The sequence below is a fragment of the Globicephala melas genome, chromosome 3, assembly GCF_963455315.2.
Source record: "Globicephala melas chromosome 3, mGloMel1.2, whole genome shotgun sequence".
NCBI classification, from domain to species: Eukaryota; Metazoa; Chordata; class Mammalia; order Artiodactyla; family Delphinidae; genus Globicephala; species Globicephala melas.
The window spans coordinates 55,191,278-55,217,070 of NC_083316.1; the positions used below are offsets into that span (position 1 = coordinate 55,191,278).

Consider the following 25,793-nt stretch of genomic DNA (forward strand, 5'->3'; position numbering starts at 1 on the left):
TCTAATAAGCTTCATGTTTATCTCTCGGCTAATCGGTGTTGCACATCCTGGTGATTTTAAGCATGTGTGCCTTTTCCTCTAATATCTAGTAATTTTAGGGCCATGTATAGACAAAAGAAATATGAACTTAGGAAACACAGGCAAACAACTTTTCATGGCTGCAATATAGTGCCAAGTAATGTAAATAAAATTCAGTTTATATGTTAATGTTATCATTTAAAACTAAGAATAAGTTCCACAGCCAAAGACTACCAAATTAAGCTAATTATTACATATACTTCCATTTATTCTACTTTGTGTTAATGGAGAAGCAAAACCAAAGCTTTTACTGTTTTGATAACACAATACCTCCTGTTTGACCTGAAGGAGCATTTTCCGAGTAGATGCTGCCAGTCTGGCACAGGTACAGGGGCTCCCTCTGGGACCGTGACAAAGGCAGGCTCCCAGGACTGCAAGCTTTAAATCCAAAAGAATTATCCGTTACTAAGTGTCACGTTGCTCAGCCGTACACAAACACGGGGCGCACACACAAACCCATGCACATTTTATTCAAGCACCTAATTCAAAGAAACTGCAAAGGAAAACAAAAATAGGAAGCTGAGACCATGATTTCAGGACCCAAGGGGAAATTCACAAATGAGGAGAGACTGTTATTACTTGGAACAAAAATACACAGGAATTCTGCATTCCTTCTGCTCACGCTCCAAAACCTTTCACTTGGTACCAGTTTCCTGTACTTCTGAGTTCTTGGCAGGAACTTGACCTAACGAAGTAAATCTAAACATCCACAATATGGATTTCCTGTGACTGGGTTTGGCCTTGCTACCCAGCATTCATTACTGTCAGGTCCTGCCAGGAGAGATGCATGCTCAGAAATGATGAGTGAATTCTAAGGAAAACAATCATCCTGCCACTCCTAAAAAAATGGTCTATGATCATGTAATAAATTCTTAATATATTTCTTGGCTCATCCACTGTTCTGGAATTGCATATGGCCCTGATCCTTCAAAACCTGTCTTTGGATCACAATGAAGAAACTAATCCATGTGGGTCACTCCTGGTTGACCACTGTAGCCAGAAGAAAAGTAAGAACTGTTGTACTTTTTTTTTTTTTTTGCGGTACGCGGGCCTCTCACTGTTGTGGCCTCTCCCGTTGTGGAGCACAGGCTCTGGACGTGCAGGCTTAGCAGCCATGGCTCACGGGCCCAGCCGCTCCGCAGCAATGTGGGATTTTCCCAGACCGGGGCACGAACCCGCGTACCCTGCATCGGCAGGCGGACTCTCAACCACTGCGCCACCAGGGAAGCCCTGTTGTACTTTTTTTTAAAAACCCATTTTGGCAACTAACCACAAGTTGCTTTCCCAAAATATTCCAACAGCTTCCAATTTAATGGAGGCGGTCTATGTAACATATTGTGCCATATCTTTTAAAGTTTCATGTGGAACATACTACAAAATTATTGTCTAAGCTTCCTGCTGCTATAAATTTCCCATGGACTGGCTTAAAACAGAATCTTATTTTAGAGACTGTTTAGAGAGGAAGATTCCACGGTCTCTCTTAGTGTAAAGGCTATTTCAGAAAATTCCTTCTTGCATTAATGGTAACTGTGAAGTACACAGTGAGCTTTCAGTTGACTCAAGTGTACAAATGGCGGCTATGTGGCAGATTGGTATCTTCCCTTTTCAACTTCCCGCTCCTGATAATTGTCCCTGCGAAAGTTGCCAAAAGCAACTTAAGACCTGGGTAGGGCCAATATAAAAATGCAAGGTTTCTGCAGGGACCTCTGCCTCCTAATTCTATGTCCTTACCTCAGTGCTCCTTCATCAACTGGCTCAGGGCCCATGTTCTTGCCTGCCATAAAGTTACTTAGCGCTTACTCAAGATTATAATAAAGCACGCTTTTTCTGAACTTTCTCTCCGCTCAGTTTCTTTTCTTTTTCTTTTTTTTTTGCTATTACACTAGTTTTCCACCCAGGCAGTAGAGCATGGTGATCAAAAGCACAGACTCTAAACTCTACCTGGGTGTAAATCCCAGCTCCACCACTTAGTAGCTTTCTGACTTTGGGCAAATCACTTAAACCTTCTGTGCCAAAATTACCTCATTTGTAAAACAGGGATTTAACTGTACTCACCTTATTTGGTAGTTGTGAGAATTAAATGTGTTAATCTATGTGAATCACTTAGAACAGTGTCTGGCACTTACTAAGGACTATATATTTGCTATTATTAGTACTAGTTGCTTTATTTGAAATTCTATAATAAGTGAATGGCTACCCCTTCTCACTCCACTGGTACGCTTATTTCTCATGAGTCCCCAGGACATTTGTAAGACATTTCACACCTCAGCAAGCAATTAGCAATGCATCAGCAGATCTTTGTCCTGGACCTGGTTCAACCCCAGAGTGACTGCATCACTTTGGGAAAGTAACCAAAACTATCTGAGCCTGAGTTTCCTCCTCTGTAAAATGGGGATAATACCTGCTTTGCAGCCCTCAAAAGACCATTACGAAGATCAGATTAAGAAATGTGTGGCAAAGTACTCTGATGCTGTAAGCCTCTACCCAGGGAAGATACTACTAACATACTTTCTGCTAAAGCTGTAGAAAAAGGAAATAAAAGGGACAGGAAGTGGCTAGCACATCCCCTAATGTCCAAGAATGCTGTGCCTGAAAGGTATGGTACCAGCACGGCTGAAGAGTGGACCTGGGCCTCTCTCACCCTCGGTCTCAAATTGCTAAGTATGCTTCTATCCTAGAAGTGGAGCTGATGGCGACAGCAGAAAGAAAATGGAAGTGGAAAATTTCCCTCCTACTAAACTTTCATACCTGCTTACCTACCTCAAGACCTGAAACCTCTGTAAAGCCACTTGTGTCCTGGCATGTGTTTTCCTGAGCCATCTTCTGCTGTTTGATATCAAGCATGGCGAGGGCCTCCAAATACTGTTGATTCAAAACTAGGAAGGGCCATGTAAGAAAATGTTAGGAGGTCTAACCCCAGCCTCACCTAATCCAGTTAAACCAACACCGCATACTTCTTCTAAGCAAGGGATATACAACTACCCACAAAATCTGTCTCCAACCAGAAAATTTGATAGAATAGTGGGTATCAAGTGAGTTAAAACTAGATAAAATGTTATTTTTAATGTGGAAATAATTTTGCAACCGAAGTCTGGTCTTCATTTGCTCAAAGAAACTTTGTAGGATTTTCAAAAGGAGAACATACAAGGGCTAATTATCCACACTGTGAGACGATCAGATGATGAAATCGCATATATTGTATTAAAGTCAACTCTACCAGCTCTCCAAACTCTATCAGACTTTTCTTTTAGTTAGTTTTCACAAGAGGCTCTCAACGCAAATATTTAAAACAAGAGGGGTCCTGTTACTTACTGGAAAGCAGAATAACAGTAACTTTCCCTCTCTTCTTATAGGGTGGAAGGATAGGGAGGAAGGGACAGGAGTAGTGGTTATGAGCAACTTCTGTCCTGGTACCAACCTAACATGGGGGAAATCACTATCTGCTCAAATCACTGGTGTGGAGAAGCATATCTGTGTGTGCAGTTCTCATCCAGGGGACTGCCACAGTTCACTTACTACACTATGTAAAGTGCCACTCTCGGGCCCATGACCTGACTGAGCACTCATTTTATGCCTTTCAAGCCACCACTTTAAAAGAGTTTCTGCTGGGAATTTCCTGGCGGTCCAGTGGTTAGGGCTCCGGGCTCTCACTGCCAGGGGCCCAGGTTTGATCCCTGGTCAGGGAACTAAGATCCCACATGCCACATGGTGTGGCCAAAAAAAAGATTTCTAAAAAGTTGGTACCACATTAATACTCTTTCATTAACTTTTGTCATATAGTGACTCATTATATAAAAGATATGCTGTGTGTGTGTGTGTATATACACATACATCTATATAATTTAATGAGTCAAATAATATTTTGAAAAATATTTGTATTAGTGACAAAGTCACAGAAGACACTCTTATGAGAAAAAATTATGTTGAATAACTATACAATTTTATACTTTTCTTACTAGATTCCCAATAAACATACACCTACTCAGGTTCCTCAAACATCAGGTACTCTACCATTTTGTTTACACTGAGTATAAAAACTAAAGGATAAAGGGAGAATCAGGAGAAATTGCTTAATGGGTATAAGGTTTTATTTTGTAGTCATGGAAACGTTTTAGAACTAGATGTTTATAAGCGTTATGAATTGTTCACTTTTAAATGGTTTAAGTTAGGTGAATTTCACCTCAAATTTTTTTTTAATTCGAAAACCTAACTGATCAAACCCACAGCCAACATCGTTCTCAATGGTGAAAAACTGAAACCATTTCCTCTAAGATCAGGAACAAGACAAGGTTGACCACTCTCACCACTATCATTCAACATAGTTTTGGAAGTTTTAGCCACAGCAGTCAGAGAAGAAAAAGAAATAAAAGGAATCCAAATCAGAAAAGAAGAAGTAAAGCTGTCACTGTTTGCAGATGACATGATACTATACATAGAGAATCCTAAAGGTGCTACCAGAAAACTACTAGAGCTAATCAATGAATTGGTAGAGTAGCAGGATACAAAATTAATGCACAGAAACCTCTTGCATTCCTATACACTAATGATGAAAAATCTGAAAGAGAAATTAAGGAATAACTCCCATTTACCACTGCAACAAAAAGAATAAAATACCCAGGAAAAAACCTACCTAAGGAGACAAAAGACCTGTATGCAGAAAACTATAAGACACTGATGAAAGAAATTAAAGATGATACAAACAGATGCAGAGATATACCATGTTCTTGGATTGGAAGAATCAACATTGTGAAAATGACTATACTACCCAAAGCACTCTACAGATTCAATGCAATCCCTAACAAACTAACAATGGCATTTTTCACAGAACTAGAACAAAAAATTGCAGAATTTGTATGGAAACACAAAAGACCCCAAATAGCCAAAGCAATCTTGAGAAACAAAAACAGAGCTGGGGGAATTAGGCTCCCTGACTTCAGACTACACTACAAAGCTACAGTAATCAAGACAGTATGGTATTAGCACAAAAACAGAAATATAGATCAATGGAACAAGAGAGAAAGCCCAGAGATAAACCCATGCACCTATGGTCACCTTATCTTTGATAAGGAGGCAAGAGTATACAATGGAGAAAAGACAGCCTCTTCAATAAGTGGTGCTGGGAAAACTGGACAGGTACATGTAAAAGGATGAAATTAGAACACTTCCTAAAACCATACACAAAAATAAACTCAAAATGGATTAAAGACCTAAATGTAAGGCCAGACACTATAAAACTCTTAGAGGAAAACAGGCAGAACGCTCTGACATAAATCATAGCAAGATCCTTTTTGACCCACCTCCTAGCAAAATGGAAATAAAAATAAACAAATGGGGGCTTCCCTGGTGGCGCAGTGGTTGAGAGTCTGCCTGCTGATGCAGGGGACACGGGTTCGCGCCCCGGTCCGGGAAGATCCCACATGCCGCAGAGCCGCTGGGCCCGTGAGCCATGGCCGCTGAGCCTGCGCGTCCGGAGCCTGTGCTCTGCAACGGGAGAGGCCACACAGTGAGAGGCCCGCGTACCACAAAAACAAAAACAAAAACAAAATAAACAAATGGGACCTAATGAAACTTAAAAGCTTTTGCACAGCAAAGGAAACCACAAACAAGACAAAAAGGCAACCCTCAGAATGGGAGAAAATATTTAAAAACAAAGCAACTGACAAAGGATTAATCTCCAAAAAATATACAAGCAGCTCATGCAGCTCAATATCAAAAAAACAAACAACCTGGACTTCCCTGGTAACACAGTGGTTAAGAATCTGCCTGCCAATGCAGAGGACACAGGTTTGATCCCTGGGCCGGGAAGATCCCACATGCCATGGAGCAACTAAGCCCGTGCACCACAACTACTGAGCCTGTGCTCTAGAGCCCATGAGCCACAACTACTGAGCCCACACGCCACAACTACTGAAGCCCAGGCGCCTAGAGCCCGTGCTCCGCAACAGGAGAAGCCACTGCAAGTGAGAAGCCCGCGCACTGCAACGAAGACGCAACGCAGCCAAATTAATGTAATTAATTAATTTAAAAAAAAAAAGAATCCAAAAATGGGCAGAAGACCTAGATAGACATTTCTCCAAAGAAGATATACAGATTGCCAACAAACACATGAAAGGATGCTCAACATCACTAATCATTAGAGAAATGCAAATCAAAACTACAATGAGGTATCACCTCACACCAGTCAGAATCATCAAAAAATCTACAAACAATAAATGCTGAAGAGGGTGTAGAGAAAAGGGAACCCTTTTGCACTGTTGGTGAGAATGTAAATTGATACAGCCACTATGGAGAACAGTATGGAGGTTCCTTAAAAAACTAAAAGTAGAACTACCAGATGACCCAGCAATCCCACCTACTGGGCATATACCCTGAGAAAATCATAATTCAAAAAGAGTCATGTACCACAATGTTCATTGCAGCACTATTTACAACAGCCAGGACATGGAAGCAACCTAAGTGTCCATCGACAGATGAATGGATAAAGATATGGCACATATATACAATGGAATATTACTCAGCCATAAAAAGAAATGAAACTGAGTTATTTGTAGTGAGGTGGATGGACCTAGGGTCTGTCATACAGAGTGAAGTAAGTCAGAAAGAGAAAAACATATACCGTATGCTAACACATATATATGGAATCTAAAAAAAAAAAAATAGTTCTGATGAACCTAGGGGCAGGACAGGACACAGACGTAAAGAAGGGACTAGAGGACACGGGGAGTAGGAATGGTAAGCTGGGACGAAGTAGAGAGTAACACTGACATATATACACTACCAAATGTAAAACAGATAGCTAGTGGGAAGCAGCTGCATGGCACAGGGAGATCAGCTCGGTGCTTTGCAACCACCTAGAGAGGTGGGATAAGGAGGGTGGGAGGGAGATGCAAGAGGGAGAGGATATGGGGATATATGTATACGTATAGCTGATTCACTTTGTTATACAGCAGAAACGAACACAACATTGTAAAGCAAGTATACTCCAATAAAGATGTTAAAAAAAAAACCTAACTGATGCATTTCTTCTCCTTTATCCTGAAAATATGTTACTTCAAAATATTAGCACTTTGTCTATTGATATTTTGTTCTTAACATAGGACATTCTATATAAAACTGATCTTTTAACATAGTATTTTTAAAGAATTATCAAAATACCACTCTACTTACTTGTATTTTCAGACTTGAGCATTTTAATTTCTTCTGTTTTCAGTTTCAAAGTTTCTTTGAGGACTGCATTTTCACAATTTAGCCTGGAAAAAAGTACCCTCCAAGTAACTAAAACATTAATACTTTGTAGGTGAATGAGAATATTTAATCCCATAATTAGAACACGAAAACTCTAATATAATTTTTCTTACATCAAAACAGTCTAGAATTTATATATGTAATAAAATAAAAATTTAAAGGAGTGTGGTTAGACTTTGAACTTACTCTTAACCCTTCTGTATACTTAGCTGAGAAAGTATGAGAACCAGAAATACCTCTAAGTCATCTATTTTGAACATTCATTCTCTTTACTAAAGTTTCAATCAAGTTAATTACCATTTGAACACCAACTACATGCTTAGGTCACCTTCCAAAATTTGCATAAAAAGATACATAGGGAGGTACAAACTTCCAGTTGTAAAATAAATAAGTCCTGGGGATGCAAGGTACAGCATGAAGCCTGTAGCTAACAATTATTGTACAGTATTTGAAAGCTCCTAAGAGAGTAGACCTTAAAAGTTCTCAACATAAGAAAAAAACTGTAATGATGTACGTCAATGAATATTAACTAGATTTATTGTGATGATCATTTTGCAACATATACAAATATCAAATCATTATATTGTACATCTGAAACTAATACACTGTTATATGTCAATCATACCTCAATTTAAGAAAAAGATACATAGGGAGCTTTATCTATTGAATGAAAATTGGAATTACTTACAAGAGTTCCTAAATTGCCCACCATCGGGACTTCCCTGGTGGTGCAGTGGTTAAGAATCCGCCTGCCAATGCAGGGGACATGGGTTCGAGCCCTGGTCCGGGAAGATCTCACATGCCGCAGAGCAACTAAGCCCACAAGCCACAGCTACTGAGTCCACGTGCCACAACTACTGAAGCCCGCACACCTAGAGCCCATGCTCCGCAACAAGAAAAGCCACTGCAGTGAGAAGCCCATGCACCACAACGAATAGTCCCCACTCTCAGCAACTAGAGAAGGCCTGCACGCAGCAATGAAGACCCAACACAGCCAAAAATAAGTAAATAAATAAATTTATAAAGGGAAAAAAAAAGGTGCTTTATTCCTCAAGGGCTATAGACATTGCTTGAGAAACTGATTTCAGGTTTTATTAATTTGTAGGTAATTCATGGAAAGGGAATGTCTTAGATTTACATTTTTTGTTTTTTAGATATAACTGACATATTACATTAGTTCAGGTGTACAACACAATGACTCAACACCTGTACATATCACAAAATGTTCACCACAATACAGTCAACATGCGTCACATACATGGATACAGAATTTTTTTTTTATGATGTGAACCATATTTCACTTTTAATTGAGAAACTTTAACTTCGTGACCACCGTTTTAATGATACGAGGCCTGTCCCAAGCACAGCATGTAATATTCCCTAGGAATATCACGTCTTGATAGGTATTTTATTTAAAGTTATAAATTAGACCAGATGATCTGGTGACCGTTTTTAATTACAATTCAGGATAAATTTAATTCAGGCTAAAAACAAAACTGTAAACAAATATGGAACTCTAGTTAATGGGTTTGATTTTACAATGGTATGTATTAGCAATTCTAAAGTTACTTTCTGTACAGTCTATGATGGAACAAATAAGTAAACATACAGGGTAACTGGAGCCAGGTGTCTCCTTGTGGGACTTACAAATGCAGAGAGGGGCAAGGCTAAGATGAACCCTGTGGTGGTGGTCTGCAATTGGAGATATGAGTATGATCTCATTGATATGTGACAGATACATACATACATAAATGATAAAGAGACAGGTAGATAGATGATAAATCGATGACACAGAAAGACAGATAGATAGATGTATATATATGTGTCTGCATCTGTGTATTTTCCAGCTCTGTCCTCTGAGAGGAACTTCACGCAGTGAATCCTCAGTAGTAATGAGCACACCTAGCACACTCAGATCTTGATTTCTAAACACCATTCCCCATTAAAAGGAACTGCTGCTCCTTGAAGAGATACCTAATATTGTAGGCATACTGGCCTAGAATATCTTGTACCAGGAAGCAAGAAAGTGCTCAAAGAAAAATAAACGTCAAAAAGTCACAGGAACACCTGTGCCTGATGGGGCTCCCACTGACCGAAGTTGGAAAATTTTAAGCATCAAAAGAAATTATGGTAGTAATAGCTTTTAACCCACTGAATAATGCAAGAATCCTTGAATCCGTATTGGTATAAACAAACGAGAAGGAAAAACTCTTTTTTGCAGTAAAATGCCAACATACAAATGTAGAAGGAAGAAGGGAATTAGAAAATTACCATTTGGCAACATTGTAGTAATAATTGCTTCAGGTAGAATATCAGTGGATACAAAAACGAGTGGGTGAAAAGTCTGCTGAGTCACAGTATAGTTACATAACTTTCAAGTATCTCTCCACAAGATGCTTATTAATTACAAGGGGAAAAACAGTGACTTAATAGTGGAGAATGAGGGCAGACACCATACCTTAACCAAGTGATCAAGATTCACATCCTAGGAATAGGACAAATCAGCACCACATGCCTCCTGATGTGATGGACTAAGAATACATTGCTTCAGTGGTAATACTGCCCAAAATGCACGACCCAATTCAAGCCAGAAGCATCAGATACCCTCATTGTAGGATATTCTATAAAATAATGGGCCTGTCCGCCTCAAAATAATGTAAAGGTTATAAAAGATAAACACTGAAGAACTGTTTCAGATTAAAGGAGACTAAAATTTAGACATGACAACCAAATGCAACATGTGGTTCTAGACTGGTCCTGAACAGGGGAAATTGTTTTTTCTCTTTTGCTCTAAGAACATTATTAAGATAGTTGGTAATATAAAGAATAATATAACATTATTAAGATAATTGGTAATATAGCTGGCACATTAAATAATAGTATTGGGTTAAGGTCTTGATTTTTATAACTATATTATGTTATAAACGAGAACGTCCCTTTTAAAAAAAAATACAAACAAGTATTTAGAGTAACGGGACCCTATATATGCACAATGGTTCAGAAAATATTACCTCTATATTTATGTATTTAACTACAAAGAGAGCGAAAGAAAGGAAAAAAGAATGATAAAGTAAATGTGATAAAGAGTTAAAATTTGGAGAATCTCGGTGAAAGATATATAGGAGTTGTTCTATTCTTACAACTGTTCTGTAAGTCTTCAATTATCTCAAATTAAGAGTTAAGAAGTAATAAATTTTAAAATTAGGTACTAAAGCCATCTATAACCCCAGATACCAAATCAATTTCTCAGTGATTAAATTATAGCATATTCATAAGGTCAAAGCTATTAAATAAATTCACACTAATACAAGAGTTGCTCAAAAGACTGAAAAAACAGTGCAAGGCTAAAATAACTTGGGAAACATGGCTCTTAAACTGTATTTTAATATACAGTTTATACTAGTTTTTAAAGAAAGAAAATTAACAGTAACAGTAAAATATGGAACTGGTAAGTGGGTAAGCAATATGAATCTTATTTTATTTTATTTTTTTTTGGCTGTGCCACGTGGCTTGCAGTATCTTAGTTCCCCGACCAGGGATTAAACCCAGGCCATGGCAATGAAAGCACCAAGTCCTAACCACTGGACAACCAGGGAATTCCCTGAATTTTATACTTAGTGTGCTCAAAAAAGAAGAAAGCCTAAGCTACATTTGAATTATACACAGTTTAAAAATTTCCAAAGAAAAATTATGGAATAATAATATACAAACCTGTCATATCTTTGGATCCAAGATTCCTCTATATTTTTAAATCTATTGCGATCAAATTCTATTTCCCACTGCAAGGCATTTATTTCCTATAGAAAAAAATAGCACTTTCAAGGAAATTACTACAAATAAATCATTTCATGACTTTTGAATATCTGAAATAAATCATTTAGTCACTTCACAGAAATAGGTTAAAGACAAAAAACTAATTACTGCTCAAAAAGAGTCTATGATGTTTATAAACACATATGACATGCCTCTTTAGCACTCAAAAAGCTTTGCTGAAGCTTACTTATTATAGGGAACATTTCAAATTTGTTGCCCTGAACCTAGATTTCTCATTGTCCCCAACCCATGCAGACCCCAACATATACTCCTGGAAGTCTGAGCCCAGGACACTCCCACCAAGGGAGAGTAAAACAGGAATAGGAAGATGACCATCTAGGGTGATTCTTAACTACCTTTTTAGTGAAGATGAGATGATCAGAAAGAGGCAGGCTCTGCAGGGCAAGCAGGAGAAGAAAAATAGGAAAAGAAGAAAAACAGGAAGTGTCGATTTGGCAGGCTTAGCCCATATGACAATCTGTTTTGGATTATAAGCTCCAAAAGGGAAGCGACTGTATGAAGTTGAAGTACACCTAGCAGAGGGTATGCACAAATGACATATCCACTGGTACGGTGATTTTTAAGGGAATTCTATTTGAAAGCTTATTGAATTGAACAAGTCTACACTATATGCTATATGTGGTCAAATACCTTCTCCAAGGATCTCTTTTGTTCCACAGTTTTTTGAAGCACTGCCTGGGTATGACTTGTGGCTTTGCCAAATATTGCCTAAGAAAAATAAAGATTGTAACAGTATAAATTAAATTTCCAATCACCCTTATATGCAAGGTGAAGTTCACATTTTTATTTTAAGACAGTAGAAAAGTACCTTGAGATGAGATTCCCACAGAGACCTTTTGTATAGAGTTTGATAGTTCAAAAGTCAGAAGATCTCGGTTTGGTTCTTTCCCAATGAACGTGAGAATGAATGAATGGATTTCGCACACAAGGACATGTACATGAACATTCATAGCAGCATTATTCATAATAGCCCAAAATACCTATCAACTGGTAAATGGATAAACAAAATGTGGCATATCTATATAATGGAATATTATCTGGCAATAAAAAAGGAAGAAAGCACTGACACATGCTACAACATGCATGAACCTTCAAAATACGCTAACTATAAGAATCAAGAGGCAAAAGAATCTACACATATACTGTATGGTTCTATTTATGAAATAGAAAAGGCAAAGCTATAAAGCAGAAAGTAGATTAGTGGTGGCTGGGGATGGGAATGGGAATAACTGCTAATGGGTAAGAGCTTCCTTTTTTGGGGTGATGGAAATGTTCTAAATTAAGTTGTGATGATAGTTACACAATTCTAAGTTTAGTAAAAATAAATTGCTTAAAACAAGTGAAATTCATGACGTTAAGTTATATCTTAATAAACCTGTTTTAAAAATCTATAGCTCAAAAAAAAAAACTATATTAAACACTGATGCTTTTATTTTAAAAGCTATAACCAGGGAGTTCCCTGGTGGTCTAGTGTTCAGGATTCGGCACTTTTACTGCCATGGCCCGGGTTCAATCCCTGGTTGGGGAACTGAGATCCGGCAAGCTGTGCAGCATGGCCAAAAATATAAAAATAAAATTAAATTAAAAAATAAAAGATAAAACCATACTACCTATCATTGGAATGTGTACCTGATGAAAGTGTAAAAGTAACTTCTTACATTGCTTTGAAGAATTCTCAATGCTTCCTCTTTACCTTCAAGATGTCTTTGAGATGCCTCAAGTTCAGTTTTCAAAATTTCTACCTCCTGAGGAGAAAAATACAATTAGTCTTCCTATCTGTGAGATATGCAACCCCAAATGATCAATTTAGACAGTCTACATTTAAGTTCAACATTCACTTTGACTCAAAGTGCTCTGACCTTACAAAATAAGTTTGGAAATTCCTCCAGGCTTTATAAGTGGACCAGACATGCTGAAACTGAGATGCTTGCTGTCAGGTGCCAGTTATGACTAAAAGCCCAAATCTTTTGCTTTTACCCATCTAGGCCACACACACAGTTAATAATTTGGAGGAAAAGCTTTAGACCACATAAAATAAGAACATGATCAGCTACACAGGCTACAGTAGCTATTATAGGTAGAACCGTGCCCCCCATCCCAAAAGATATGCTCAAGTCCTAACCCCTGGTACCATAAATTCGACCTTATTTGGAAATAGGGTCTTTGCAGATGTAATTAATGTCATACTAGATTACAGTAGGCCTCAATCCAATGACTGGTGTGACGCAAGCCAAAGGTTGTTGGCGGCAACCGCCAGAAGCTAGGAGGTGGTAAAGGATTCTCCTCTAGACCCTTCAGAGGGAACGTGGCCCACATCTTGATTTCAGACCTCTAGCCGCCATAGCTGAGAGAGAATCGATCTGCTCTTTTTTTTTTTTTTGCAGTATGCGGGCCTCTCACTGTTGTGGCCTCTCCCGTTGCAGAGCAGAGGCTCCGGTTGCGCAGGCTCAGTGGCCATGGCTCACAGGCCCAGCCGCTCCGCGGCATGTGGGATCTTCCCGGACCGGGGCACGAACCCGTGTCCCCTGCATCGGCAGGCAGACTCTCAACCACTGCGCCACCAGGGAAGCCGTGATCTGCTCTTTTAAGACACCAGTTTGTCAGGGCAGCCCTAGGAAACCAGTAGAGTAGCGGTCACCAGAAGAGATACAAAGGCACAGTAAGGGAGTTCCCTGGCGGTCCAGCAGTTAAGACCCCATGTGTCCACTGCAGGGGGCCTGAGGTTCGACCTCTGGTCGGGAAACTAACATCCCACATGCTACGGCCAAAACAAAACCCAAAAAAACAAACAAAAAAACCAAATGCACACTAAGACGGGCTTTCTGTTCCTGAAAGGACAAGCACCCTCACAGAAACTCCAACTCCCAGCAAGATGGATGGTCTCCTCAGACCCCCTGGGGTACTTTCTAGTCCTCTGACTTCAAAGAAGTTCAATTAAGTCAGGTTATTTCAAGTCACACATACTGGGAAGACAGATGGAAGGGAGTGATTATTTTCTCTAGGAGGAGATTAGCGAAATAAGTTGGAAAGGAGAACAGGAGGGCATGTTTATATGAACAGCCTTTCGGAGAGATGAGGCAACGAAGCCACTGAGATGCGGAGGCCAGTTGGAAGCTATGAGCTTGACAGTGTGGCCCGAGAATCTCTGGAAAGCCAACAGTTGACTTCCATACCATGTTAGTAATACTTACACAAAATATCTATCAGTGGACTTTATTCACATGAGAATTTGTATGTTAGCCAGAGGACCTACCTCTAAAGTTTCCTGAAGACGTTGCCTTAATTCCACATTTGACAACTCTGAATCAGAATCTACTAGAGGGAAAAAAAAATTAAATATTTTCTTTAGCTAGTTAAATACGGGACATTTGTTTACAAAATATCAAATACAGCCTTTCCCTAAATTGAAACGAGAAAATAACTGTAATAAACCAAATGACGATAAAAACAGACAGCTTAGAACATTCCACAAATGAAAAGACACATACTTTTGAATCGAAAGACTCTTAAAAAAAAGGACTCTAAAATAACACTGTTGTTAATGAATTGGTGACTTACTATATCCAAACACAGTATTAATGAATGTTGGTGAGTAAAGTAAATAAATCTTGGTGTTTGGCTTAAGCCTGATCAATATCGTGATATGAATATCTAAGAAATAACCTGAATTTAATTTCTTTCCAAGGAGAATCACTAGAAGTCTCCAGTAACTTCAATTATTCTCTCCTTAATGGGATCGATCAACTGAGACATTAATCTGGGCTTCCCAGGAACTTCATTTACATTGCAGTTTCACTGGCAATAGAAAAACATTGAAGTGATAAATTATAGCAAGAGAACAGGAAGTAAAAAGAAGCAAAAAAATTTAGAAAGAATATTTTGAAGGACATTAAAAATTTCTCAAAACAATTCTTTTCTTTGCTATTCTGAACTTTCATCAACATGACAGTAACCAAGGGAAAACCTAAGTCATGTTTTTACTCTGATAATTCAGGGTTCCAATGAGGGACAAAAGTGACATTGCGGAACTTCCCTGGCGGTCCAGTGCAGGGGGCATGGGTTCAATCCCTGGTTGGGGAACTAAGATCCTGCATGCAGCATGGTGTGGCCAAAAATAAAAAAATAAATTAAATTTTTTAAAAAGTAACACTGGGTTGACAATGACAAGTTCTATTCTATTAACACCTGTGGTAGGCAGAATAATGGCCCCCAAAGATGTCCACATCTTAATCCCAGAACCTGTGAATACCTAGCAAAAAGGATTTTGCAGGTGTGATTAAATACTTGGAGATAGAAGATTATTCTGGATTACCCAGGTCCTTATAAATGAAAGAAGGAGGCAGGGGAGTCAGTATCAGCATGAGGCAGCGGGAGAAGTGGCTGTGAAGACGGAGGAAGGGTACCACGGCCAGGGAAGGCAGCCTCTAGAAGGTGGAAAAGACAAGGGGGCGGGTTCTCCCCTAGAGCCTCCAGAAGGGAGGCAGCCATGCCAACACCGTGATTTTAGTCCAGTGAAACCTGTTTTGGATTTTTGACCTACAGAACTGTAAGAGAATAAAATTTATGTTGTTTTAAACCATTAAATTTCTGGTAATTCGGAAACTGCCTATTTGCAAGAGGAAACTAACACAATATTCTCACCTAGGATCAAGTCAACTTTGATAAAAAGACAAAAGTTGATAACTCAAAAAATATAGGAGCTCATACCATTACTATTACTTCTTGTTTATATCCCAGTAGTTTCCTCACATTTTTGTAAAGGCATCTTAGCATAATGTTCAATTTTCAACATCTTGCTTGCAAAACAGTACCCATCCTCTATGCATGATAAGGACTTGGAAGAAGAATATATAAATAATCCCATCCTAATTTCAAGAAGGATTTTGAAGGACAGAGATCGATCCCCAGCTGCACCATGTTTTCGTAAATCTGAAATGTTTCTTAAATTATTTTCATGTTGTTCTAATTGTGTTTGTTCCACTTTGGTGGGGAAGTTTTACAATGTGGATTACAAAAGATTCAGCCACACCAGAGCTGTACCTCAGTGCAGGCTGGGACTCATCCACCAGTTCCGGGTCACTTCGCAGTTGTAACATTCTATCACAATATGATTCTGAATTTTATTCTCTCCTTAGTGTACAGCACAATTTATTTTTACTTATGATAAATTAATTTTGTTTTGAGAATTTTATGACATCCCTAAAACAACCTGAAGCCTGTGTGTTCTGCCTGTAACACTCCTTCCCCAGATGAGCATCAGGCTTGCAGTGCTCCAATGTGACCTCTCTTTTTGTGGTATGGGGGCCTCTCATTGTTGTGGCCTCTCCCATTGCGGAGCACAGGCTCCAGGCGCGCAGGCTCAGCGGCTATGGCTCACGGGCCCAGCCGCTCCGCGGCATGTGGGAATCTTCCCGGACCGGAGCACGAACCCGCATCCCCTGCATTGGCAGGGGAGCTCTCAACCACTGCGCCCAATGTCACCTCTCTTGACCTGTGCCTCAAACAGCAGCGCCCTGGCCCCTCCACTCACTCACTGTCTTTTCACGTACCACTGCCTGATGTTACATAGCTGTTGATTTGCAGGTTTATTTTCTGTCTGCTCTACCAGAATGTGAACTCCATGACATTAGGGCCTTTGACTATTTTATTTAGTGATGTTATTCCCAGAGTCTGGTACTGTGCTGGGCACCTAACAGGTACCCAATAAATGTTTGTTGAATAAGACAAAAAAAGAACAAATGAAGTATACCACTACTTCACAAGAAAAGCAAGGTAAGTAATTACTTATTGATATAATTAACATATATGTATTGATGCAGAATAATTACTGTACTTCACAATTTGTATAATACATGGAGACAGAAACATCAATCACTTTTACCATCACCAATCAACCTCTAGAGGTGAATGAAGATAAATTTCTAAAATCCACGATGGTGACCCATCTTCATGTGTTGGGAGGCGGAGAGCACTGGTAAAATCCACAGGGCAGAAAAGAGAAGGAGAAAGAGGATGCTGGGCATTCTTACCAGTGCTACTTTGTCGGCCGTGATAGGGAATTTGGGGTCCTTCTGGGTATGTGTCATGCAAGCTCTTATGCTTGGAATACTGAAAAACGGCACTGTTTCTTTCTTCCCCATTTCTTGAAAACGGGGGAGGACTGAAGGCCTTTCCATCTGATCTTTTTCTAGATGTAAATAAATGTGAAACCTGCACTTCGTAAATGCCGCCGGGCCTTCTTCTGAGGCCATACCCTAAATCGCCTTCTGCCATGTCATCGTCCTCTGCTTCCCAGGCCTGCCCCTCTGCCTCACTCGGCGGCCTCGCCTCCCTGCTCATCAGCCACGTGCCTTCTTTACCGTAGGGATAAACACGTTATCTGCAGTTAAGAGAAAGCAGTAGTTAAAAAGCCGTCAGTATAATCCAGGTTGGGTTTGCCAGGGAAGAAAAGTTCCTTCCTGTATTTTGCAGGCACAGCCAGCAATGCACAAGCACACAGATGCCCCTTGCAATCCAACTGAAGCGGTTTGACATTTCAGGACTTTTTGGGTAAGAAAAGATCTGACTCCTTATTTCCAAGGAAACAGGAAAGACTTTTACTGAATCCAATAATCTACTGATCAGGATAAAGCAGATCAGGCTTTGCCAAGGAAAAAGAACGCCCCTGACAAACAAGCTTACAAAGGAAAGGGATCAGTTTTCACAAGCCGAAGGGCTGTATAAAATTCAGAAGAGTCCCTGAAAACCCAGCTTCCAATGACTAAGACCATCTTGCCTCTGTTCCTCACAACGCTTTTTCTACTTCAGGTGCTCAGGGCCCTTACGCTCTCTCCTATGGCTCTACTTGGTTCATTTTCTATTTCTGTGCAGATACGATTAGGAGAGGTTTTGTCGGGACAGTGACAGATGGAGGGAAGAAGGTCCCCCCCCATCGTCCCTCTCTTTCTCTAACCATGCCACACCTGTGTTCAAAACCCTCCAGTGTTTCTCAGCACAGAGTAAAAGTCAAAGCCCTTCCAATGGCGAGGGGCCCCAAGCTCACCTCTGCCCCGTACCCTCACCCTGGCCTCCCCAGCCTCCCTGGTATTACTGACCGAGCCAGGCATTCCTGCCCCAGAGCTTCGAGTTCCCTCTGCCTGGAACATTCTTCCCCCAGCCAGATGCACAGCTGGTTCCTCACCTCCTTGGGTCTTTCCTGCAGCGTCACCTTCTCAGCGTGGCCTTTCCTGACACCCCACCTAAAACTGCCAACTCCTCTTCACTATCCCACTTCTCTGCTTGACTTTTCTTCTTGGCATTTATGACCTTCTAACATACCCCTCTATATTTTACTCATTTTTCAAAGCACACCATTCAAAGGGGGAAAGCAGTACACTTGGGAGCCTAGGGAAGCAGAAGGTGGCTCTGGCCTGCCTGTTACGCTTCTCAAAAGGTAGTGCGACCTGGACATTTCCTCTACCAGAGCCCAAACCCGCTCCCGAGGGCCCGAAGTGGAATGCAAGCTCCACAGGGTAGAGATTTTGGTCTGTTTGGATCACAATGCATGCCCAGTGCCTACACAGTTATCTAAGACGTGATCAGTGCGCAACAGTACTTTTAAATAAGTGGAGAAAGGGAGAAAGGAATAAACAAACAAACTGAGGGACTTCCCTGGCGGTCCAGTGGTTAAGACTCTGTGCTTCCACTGCAAAGGGCGCAGGTTTGATTCCTGGTAGGGGAACTAAGATCCTGCATGCCTCGAAGTGCAGCCAAAATAAATAGATAGATAGGTAGATAAATCAATTAATTAAATAAATAAAACCAATAAACTGAAATACTTGCCTGGGGTGAAAAACAAAACAGCTACCTCTGTAAGGCTCCACACCGGATAACCTGGGGCTAACTCTGGATAGAAATGCCCTACAGAGGGCTTCCCTGGTGGCGCAGTGGTTGGGAGTCTGCCTGCCGATGCAGGGGACACAGGTTCGTGCCCTAGTCCGGGAAGATCCCACATGCCGCGGAACGGCTGGACCCGTGAGCCATGGCTGCTGAGCCTGCGCGTCTGGAGGCTGTGCTCCGCAACGGGAGAGGCCACAACAGTGAGAGGCCCGGGTACCGCAAAAAAAAAAAAAAAAAAAAAAAAAGCCCTACAGAGAAATGCCCATCACTGAGCAACCCCCCCACCCCGTGTGGAGCCCACTGTGGGCACCTACCTGGTGACAGTGTCCACCTGTTGGCTGGAGAGCACCGGAAATGCTCAGCCTTGTCCCTCCGGTACAAGGGCAGTGAAGAGGGACTTTCACCACCAGCCATTTCAAAACAGCTGCTTTGCTGAAGGTATTTAGAAATATTTCATCCTTTTCTCAAGACTCATTTTTTTTTTTTTAAAAAAAAGGAAAATAAACACATCTGAAATCCTTTCTAAATATCCTGCTGTTTAAGTAATTGCTTACCAGGACATTCAAAAATAATTAAATCTCAGTCTTGTATTTTTGCTTAAGTCTCTCTCTTAGTCTCCCACTTTTAAAACCACACAAAGATGCCAAATAAATCTATCATGTTTGAAGGGGTTTCTGTTATTTTTAGGGTCAAGGTACCATACACTTTCAATGTTTAAAAACAAAGGCCCTTAAAAAATTAAAAAACAGGGGCTTCCTTGGTGGCGCAGTGGTTGAGAGTCCCCCTGCCGATGCAGGGGACACCGGTTCGTGCCCCGGTCCGGGAGGATCCCACATGCCGCAGAGCGGCTGGGCCCGTGAGCCATGGCCACTGAGCCTGCGCGTCCGGAGCCTGTGCTCCGCAACAGGAGAGGCCACAGCAGTGAGAGGCCACAGCAGTGAGAGGCCTGCGTACCAGTAAAAAAAATATATATATATACCAAAAAAAAAAAAAATTAAAAAACAAAACAAAACAAACAAAGGCCCTTAAAAATTTTAGAGAGATACATTATAAAAGAAGATACTTGGAGAGTTCCCCAGTGGCCTAGTGGTTAGGATTCCAGACTTTCACTGCCGGTGCCCGGGTTCTATCCCTGGTCGGGGAACTGAGATCCAGCCATAAAGCGCAGCCAAAAAAAAAGGAAGAAGAAGATACATAGATGGAAAGAGGCTCGATATCATTCATCAAGGAATTATAGATTACAATTACAAAAAACTACAATGAGATTCCACCACGTACCACTGTCAATTCCAGGTGTTGCCAAGGATGTGGACACCCAAATACACTGATGGCAGGAGTATAAGATGGTACAACCACTGTGAAAAAGTTTGACAGTTTCTTTCAAACAAGTGACCCAACAACTGCATTCTTAAGCTTTACCCATGAGAAATGAAAACGTGTTCATACAAAGATGTGTGCATGAATGTTCAGAGTATTATTCAAATTAGCCAAAAAACTGAAAACAATCCAAATGTCCATCAACAAGGAAATGGACAAATTGTGGTAGTCCACACACAGAATATATTCAGTAATAAATAATACATTTCTGATATATGCAATAATGTGGATGAATCTTACATTATGCTAACAGAAGAACCATGTATTGTATGAAATCCAGGCAAAACAACAGATCAATGGTTACCTGGGGTGGGAAGGTTGGCTTCAAAGGGCATGAGGGAACTTTTCTGGGGTGATGAAAAAGTCTTGTATGTTGACTGGAATGATGGTCTGTCAAAACTCATTAAACCATATACTTACAATGGTACATTTTATTATATGTAAATTATACCTCAATAATATATTAAAATGTATTTTTAAAAACAGAAAAAAAAATGAGACCTTTTAACTGGATTAGGGGAAAAGACGAGAAGTGTGTTAATCAGCTGTGTCCTCCTAGAAAAGAAAATGATTAAACTGGATGCCTTAAATTGGCAACAACTTGGGCTTCCCTGGCGGCGCAGTGGTTGGGAATCCGCTTGCCAATGCAGGGGACACAGGTTCAAGTCCTGATCTGGGAAGATCCCACATGCTGCGGAGCAACTAAGCCCGGATGCCACAACTACTGAGCCTGTGTTCTAGAGCCCGCGAGCCACAACTACTGAGCCCACACGCCTAGAGCCCGTGCTCCGCAACAAGAGAAGCCACCGCAATGAGAAGCCCGTGCACTGCAACCAAGAGCAGCCCCACTCACCACAACTAGAGAAAGCCCAAGTGCAACAAGGAAGACCCAACATGGCCAAAAATAAATAATAGATTAATTAATTAATTAAAAAAATTGGCAACAACTTTTAAGCCATGATCTAATAACAGCTAGCACTTGTTGCTTGCTTTCTGTGTGCGAGGCACTATTCTAAGTGCTCTACTTAGATTATTCTATTTAATCTTCACAAACACTTTACAAGACCATACTATTGTTAAGTCTAGACAATTACACTGAAGTACAGAGAGGTTAAATAACATAGCTAAAAAGAGAGAGAGCCAGATTCTGAATCCAGACCCCTCACGTCAGAGATACTGTTAGACTCTTAGCCACTGCTTTCTATCTTTCAGAGAACTTCAATGAGATTAACATCAGAGTAAACCAAGTTTCTATTATTTATGATATCAAGTAAAACTGAGAGTAAAAGTCTAAAATAGCTAGTTTGGCAACACTCAACAAAGTATATTGGACCCATTTTTTCCCAAAATTTTTATGAAATCATCTTGGTTCCTCTACAAGTTTATTTCCTAAATAAGTTTGTCTAGGGACTTCCCTGGTGGTCCAGTGGGTAGGACTCTGTGCTCGCAATACAGGGGGCCTGGGTTCGATCCCTGGTCGGGGAACTAGATCCCGCACATATGCTGCAACTAAGAGTTCGCATGCTGCAACTAAGAAGTCTGCGTGCCGCAACTAAGAAGCCCTCATGCCACAAGAAGATCCCACATGTTGCAACTAAGACCCGGCGCAGCCAAAATAAATAAATAAATAAATAAATAAATTTTTAAAAATGTTTGTCTATTTTTATTTGTCAAGGTTGATAGGATATTACTTACTGAATCAAAGACTAATCCCTAAGAGGCTGTATTTTACCTCTAGTGCAGCCTCCTGCCTCTGTTAAGAAGGGCGTGGTCAGGGTCTGGTAGCCAACAGTGAAGAAAACAGAATTGGTCAACGCAAAGGAAAAAAGCAATAAGAGGAAAGAGTAAGCAATCACAGGATCAGCTAAGAATATTTTTCAATGTGCCACATATATTCAGGTGTCACAGGTACACCTTCCTACTGTTCAGAGTTGAACAAAATGAGCTTTCACATGGTCTAATGCTCTAGTGTTTTTTAAAATGTAACTTTGGGAATTGTTGGCTGTGTACTCTCCCACTGTTATATACTAATTATATAGTAATATTAATATGTAATGCAGTCGGGACTTCCCTGGTGGTCCAGTGGTTAAGACGTGACTTTTGGAACACATTTCTTCTAAGAAAGGGGAAAAAAGTTGAAGTTACTAACATTCCATTCAACCAGTTTTGGGTTTTTTTGGGTTTTTTTGCGGTACACGGGTCCCTCACTGTTGTGGCCTCTCCTGTTGCGGAGCACAGGCTCCGGACCCGCAGGCTCAGCGGCCATGGCTCACAGGCCCAGCCGCTCCGCAGCATATGGGATCTTCCTGGACCGGGGCGCGAACCCATGCCCCCTGCATCGGCAGGCAGACTCTCAACCACTGCGCCACCACGGAAGCCCCATTCAACCAGCTTTAAATGCATTCAAGGCTGACAACCAAGGAGGCAGCAGGATGTGTGACAGAGAAGGGCCCTGACCCAGAAGGCCTGGGTTCAAATCTCACACCACCACGTGCTGCTCTGTGATCCTGGACAAGTCATTTAATCCCTCAGAGCCTATTTTAGGATTTCCAAAATGGCTTTAAGCATAACTACTTTATAGGGGTATTTTGGACACTATCAATATATTTGAAATCAATGTTCATTAATATGAATTTGAGTATTAGTTTCTTCATTTGTCAAGTCAGGGGACTGGATAAGATTCTTCTGTTCTTTAGACCTCTAAAATTCTGGCTCTATAGCAGCATTTTCCAAAGTGTGCCCCATGGAACCCTGGCTCTATGGACTATTAGGTGTTGCTAGAAATAAAAAGGTCCTTTTGGTCTTATTATGGGTGTCTTCTTATGCCAGCCCAAGCATATATGACTTGCCCAAAATTACACAGGCAGTGGCAGGGCCAGAACTAGAATCCATATCCCTGGCTCCTGGCCCACTTGGGAATGGCGACTGAATGAACAGACTACAGACCGTGAGCACACAATCTTCTACTCTTCCATTAAAACAACTCTGAAAGTGACGTGTATCTTCCTAATTGCTAAATCTAAGATCTAGCCTCATTCCTCAGGCTCCTGCGCTTCTGCAGAAGCTGTGATGCTACTGACTCACCATGTCCAAGTCCTCCGGCCCACCTTCGTTCCTCAACCCCACAGGGATCCCTGACTGGCTCCTACCTGCCCACTCAGACTCCTTTGCCTCTTCCTGTCCCTTCTGTATATGTTTGGCTTCCACTCCTGAAAACTCTTAAAATACACATCCCCAGCTTGATATCCTGCCAGCATTTCAAACACAGCTTGTTCAAAAACAAATGCATTACCCTCCCCACTGCCACCCCAGGTCTCCTGCTGAGCCCTCTGTTTCTGCAAACCCATCAATCACGCTCCAAAACATCCAGGGCCAAAACTTTGGGATTTGGGGTTTTTTCCTTTTTCTTCTTTTCAGTGCCTTCAGTTGCCAAGTCCTCTAGGTCCACAAAATCTCCCCAAACCATGTCCTTCTTTGCATATCAACTTCACAGCCCCGGATGAACTTCTTTTACTTCTCCTGGGCTAAACCAATACTTCCCTAACTGATCTACTCCAAGCCATTGCTGCCAACTCAGTCATCTGCGAGCACAGATCCAATGATGCCCCTCTCCTGCCCCAAAACATTGCATAGCTCCCATGGTATATATGATTAAAGTAGGTGTCACCTTGTTTTCCACAACGTAACCAGTTTTCACTTCCTGTGCCATCTGCCAGTATTCCCTGGGCATGCTCTGTGCTTCCGTGGAAGAGGGATTGTACCTGCTCCCAGGCCCCCTCAGCCTGGTCTCGTTAAAGCCTCTGCTGGAGCCATTCTCCACCCAGAATGCTTTCTCCTCTCAGGCCCTCCTCAGTTCATGACAGCCACTCCCTCCAGTAGCCCTCCTGACTCCCCTGGGCCAGATGTGCTTTCTTCTACCTCTGAGCCCTCCTAGCTCTGCGTTGTATCCTTCTAACAGTCCGTATTTCCTACCTGACTTGCTTTTTTATCACACACGGCCCTACTACTGTAGGGAATGAGTGTCTCTCATTTACTTGCGCATAACAGGTGTTCCAGAGACACTTAATGGATGGAATTGAAAAAGAAAACAGATTCCTGCCCGGAAAACTTGAACTAGAAGCATCCACACCCACTAGCCAGACAACTACTTCCTTAGCAAACAAGTTGATCAAACAGACACGTAATTCCTGTCAGGCTTGGCAAAAAAGGAACTGACTTCAGCCCTTTCTGTAAACAGTGATCTGCAGCATACCGCTGTAGGATTTTGTTTAAATTTTAATGTTAAAATAATTTTAGATTTACAGTAAGTTGCAAAGATAGTACAGTGAGCTCCTGTATGCTCTCTACCCAAATTCCTCTAATGCAATATTAGAGTACATTTATCAAAAATAAGAAATTAACATTGATACACGCACTTACCAAATACTTTATCAGGATTTCCCCAGTTTCTCTACTGATGTCCTTTTTCTGTTCTAGGATCCAATCCAGGATACCACATTGCATTTACTGCGCTGTAGTTTTAAGGCTCATAATTAGCAGAAAAATATAGAAAAAATAATAATAAAGGAGGAGATGAGAGAGGTAGAAAGAGTCTTTCAAAATCTATTCCTTATTTCTACAATATAAGATGAGGACATTCAACTAGCAAGAGCGTTAGAAGGAGCCAGTTTACCAGCTTGTACATAACCTGCGGAGCTTCTCGAATTTGCGCAGCCCCGCCCGGGGGTCTGGCCCCGGACCCTCTCTACTGTCCTTGGCGGGTGAGGAACCGAGAGCAGGTCTAAGTGAGCTGGACCCCGGCCGCCTCGCACCGCCCCCGTCCCTCCGCCCCCTGAGCGCGCTCACCTGAGGCCGAGACTCCACGCTGCGCTGGCCGCCGTCCCTCCAGCCACGTGACCGCGCTGCGCGGCCCCCACCGGAAAAGCGGGCGTGGCGGCCGGGGGCCCGACACCGCCCCCTGGCTCTGCGCCAGAGCCGGAGTTCACACGGTTAGGGGACGACGCAGGTAGCTCTGTCCGACTTAGACCCCGGTAACGTGACCAGCTGTGCGCAACCGAGTTTTAAATAATAGCTCGAGACCTAGAAAAACAGGGCGAGGCAGTGCGTGCGTCAGTGAAGGTAAAATTAGCTGGTTCAAATATTAAGCGTCTAGGAATCGAGTAAGAGAAAGATGGAGCTGAGCTGGAGCGGCGGCTCTTGAAAAGCAGGCTTTCAGAGCTAAGGAATGAGGGGGCCTTGTCGGCCAGAGGAGCTGCTGGGGCAAAGGCCAGGCAGTGGGAAGGAGCCAGAGGGCAGGGCCTGGTGGGCCTGGAAAGCTGCTATACGGGCCACCCATTCCTGTGAATATACGGCGAAGGGCCCTACCTCCCTTTAACCCCTCC

The 25,793-nt window shown here is 41.5% G+C and overlaps 1 protein-coding gene and 1 non-coding gene across 13 annotated transcripts in view; one reads left to right on the plus strand and one right to left on the minus strand.

Moving 5' to 3' along the window:
- CCDC125 (coiled-coil domain containing 125) overlaps positions 1-25,421 on the minus strand; it is a 31,335-nt gene extending 5,914 nt beyond the window's left edge. Inside the window, exons 1-11 of one of the 12 annotated variants that reach the window (XM_060295845.2) lie at positions 25,258-25,421; positions 24,832-24,923; positions 17,187-17,536; positions 14,411-14,469; positions 12,816-12,902; positions 11,788-11,865; positions 11,493-11,531; positions 11,035-11,120; positions 7,246-7,328; positions 2,839-2,954; positions 349-456 (exon numbers count right to left, since the gene is read on the minus strand). In XM_060295845.2, the coding sequence (XP_060151828.1) occupies positions 349-456; positions 2,839-2,954; positions 7,246-7,328; positions 11,035-11,120; positions 11,493-11,531; positions 11,788-11,865; positions 12,816-12,902; positions 14,411-14,469; positions 17,187-17,496 (966 nt within the window). In that variant the 5' untranslated portion in view covers positions 17,497-17,536; positions 24,832-24,923; positions 25,258-25,421. The other 11 variants (XM_060295841.2, XM_060295843.2, XM_030844884.3 and 8 more) reach the window with 11 other exon arrangements.
- On the plus strand, positions 21,825-21,897 carry TRNAA-CGC (transfer RNA alanine (anticodon CGC)). The gene has a single exon. It is a non-coding gene; the product is annotated as a tRNA-Ala (tRNA).
- Positions 25,422-25,793: the final 372 nt, after the last annotated feature.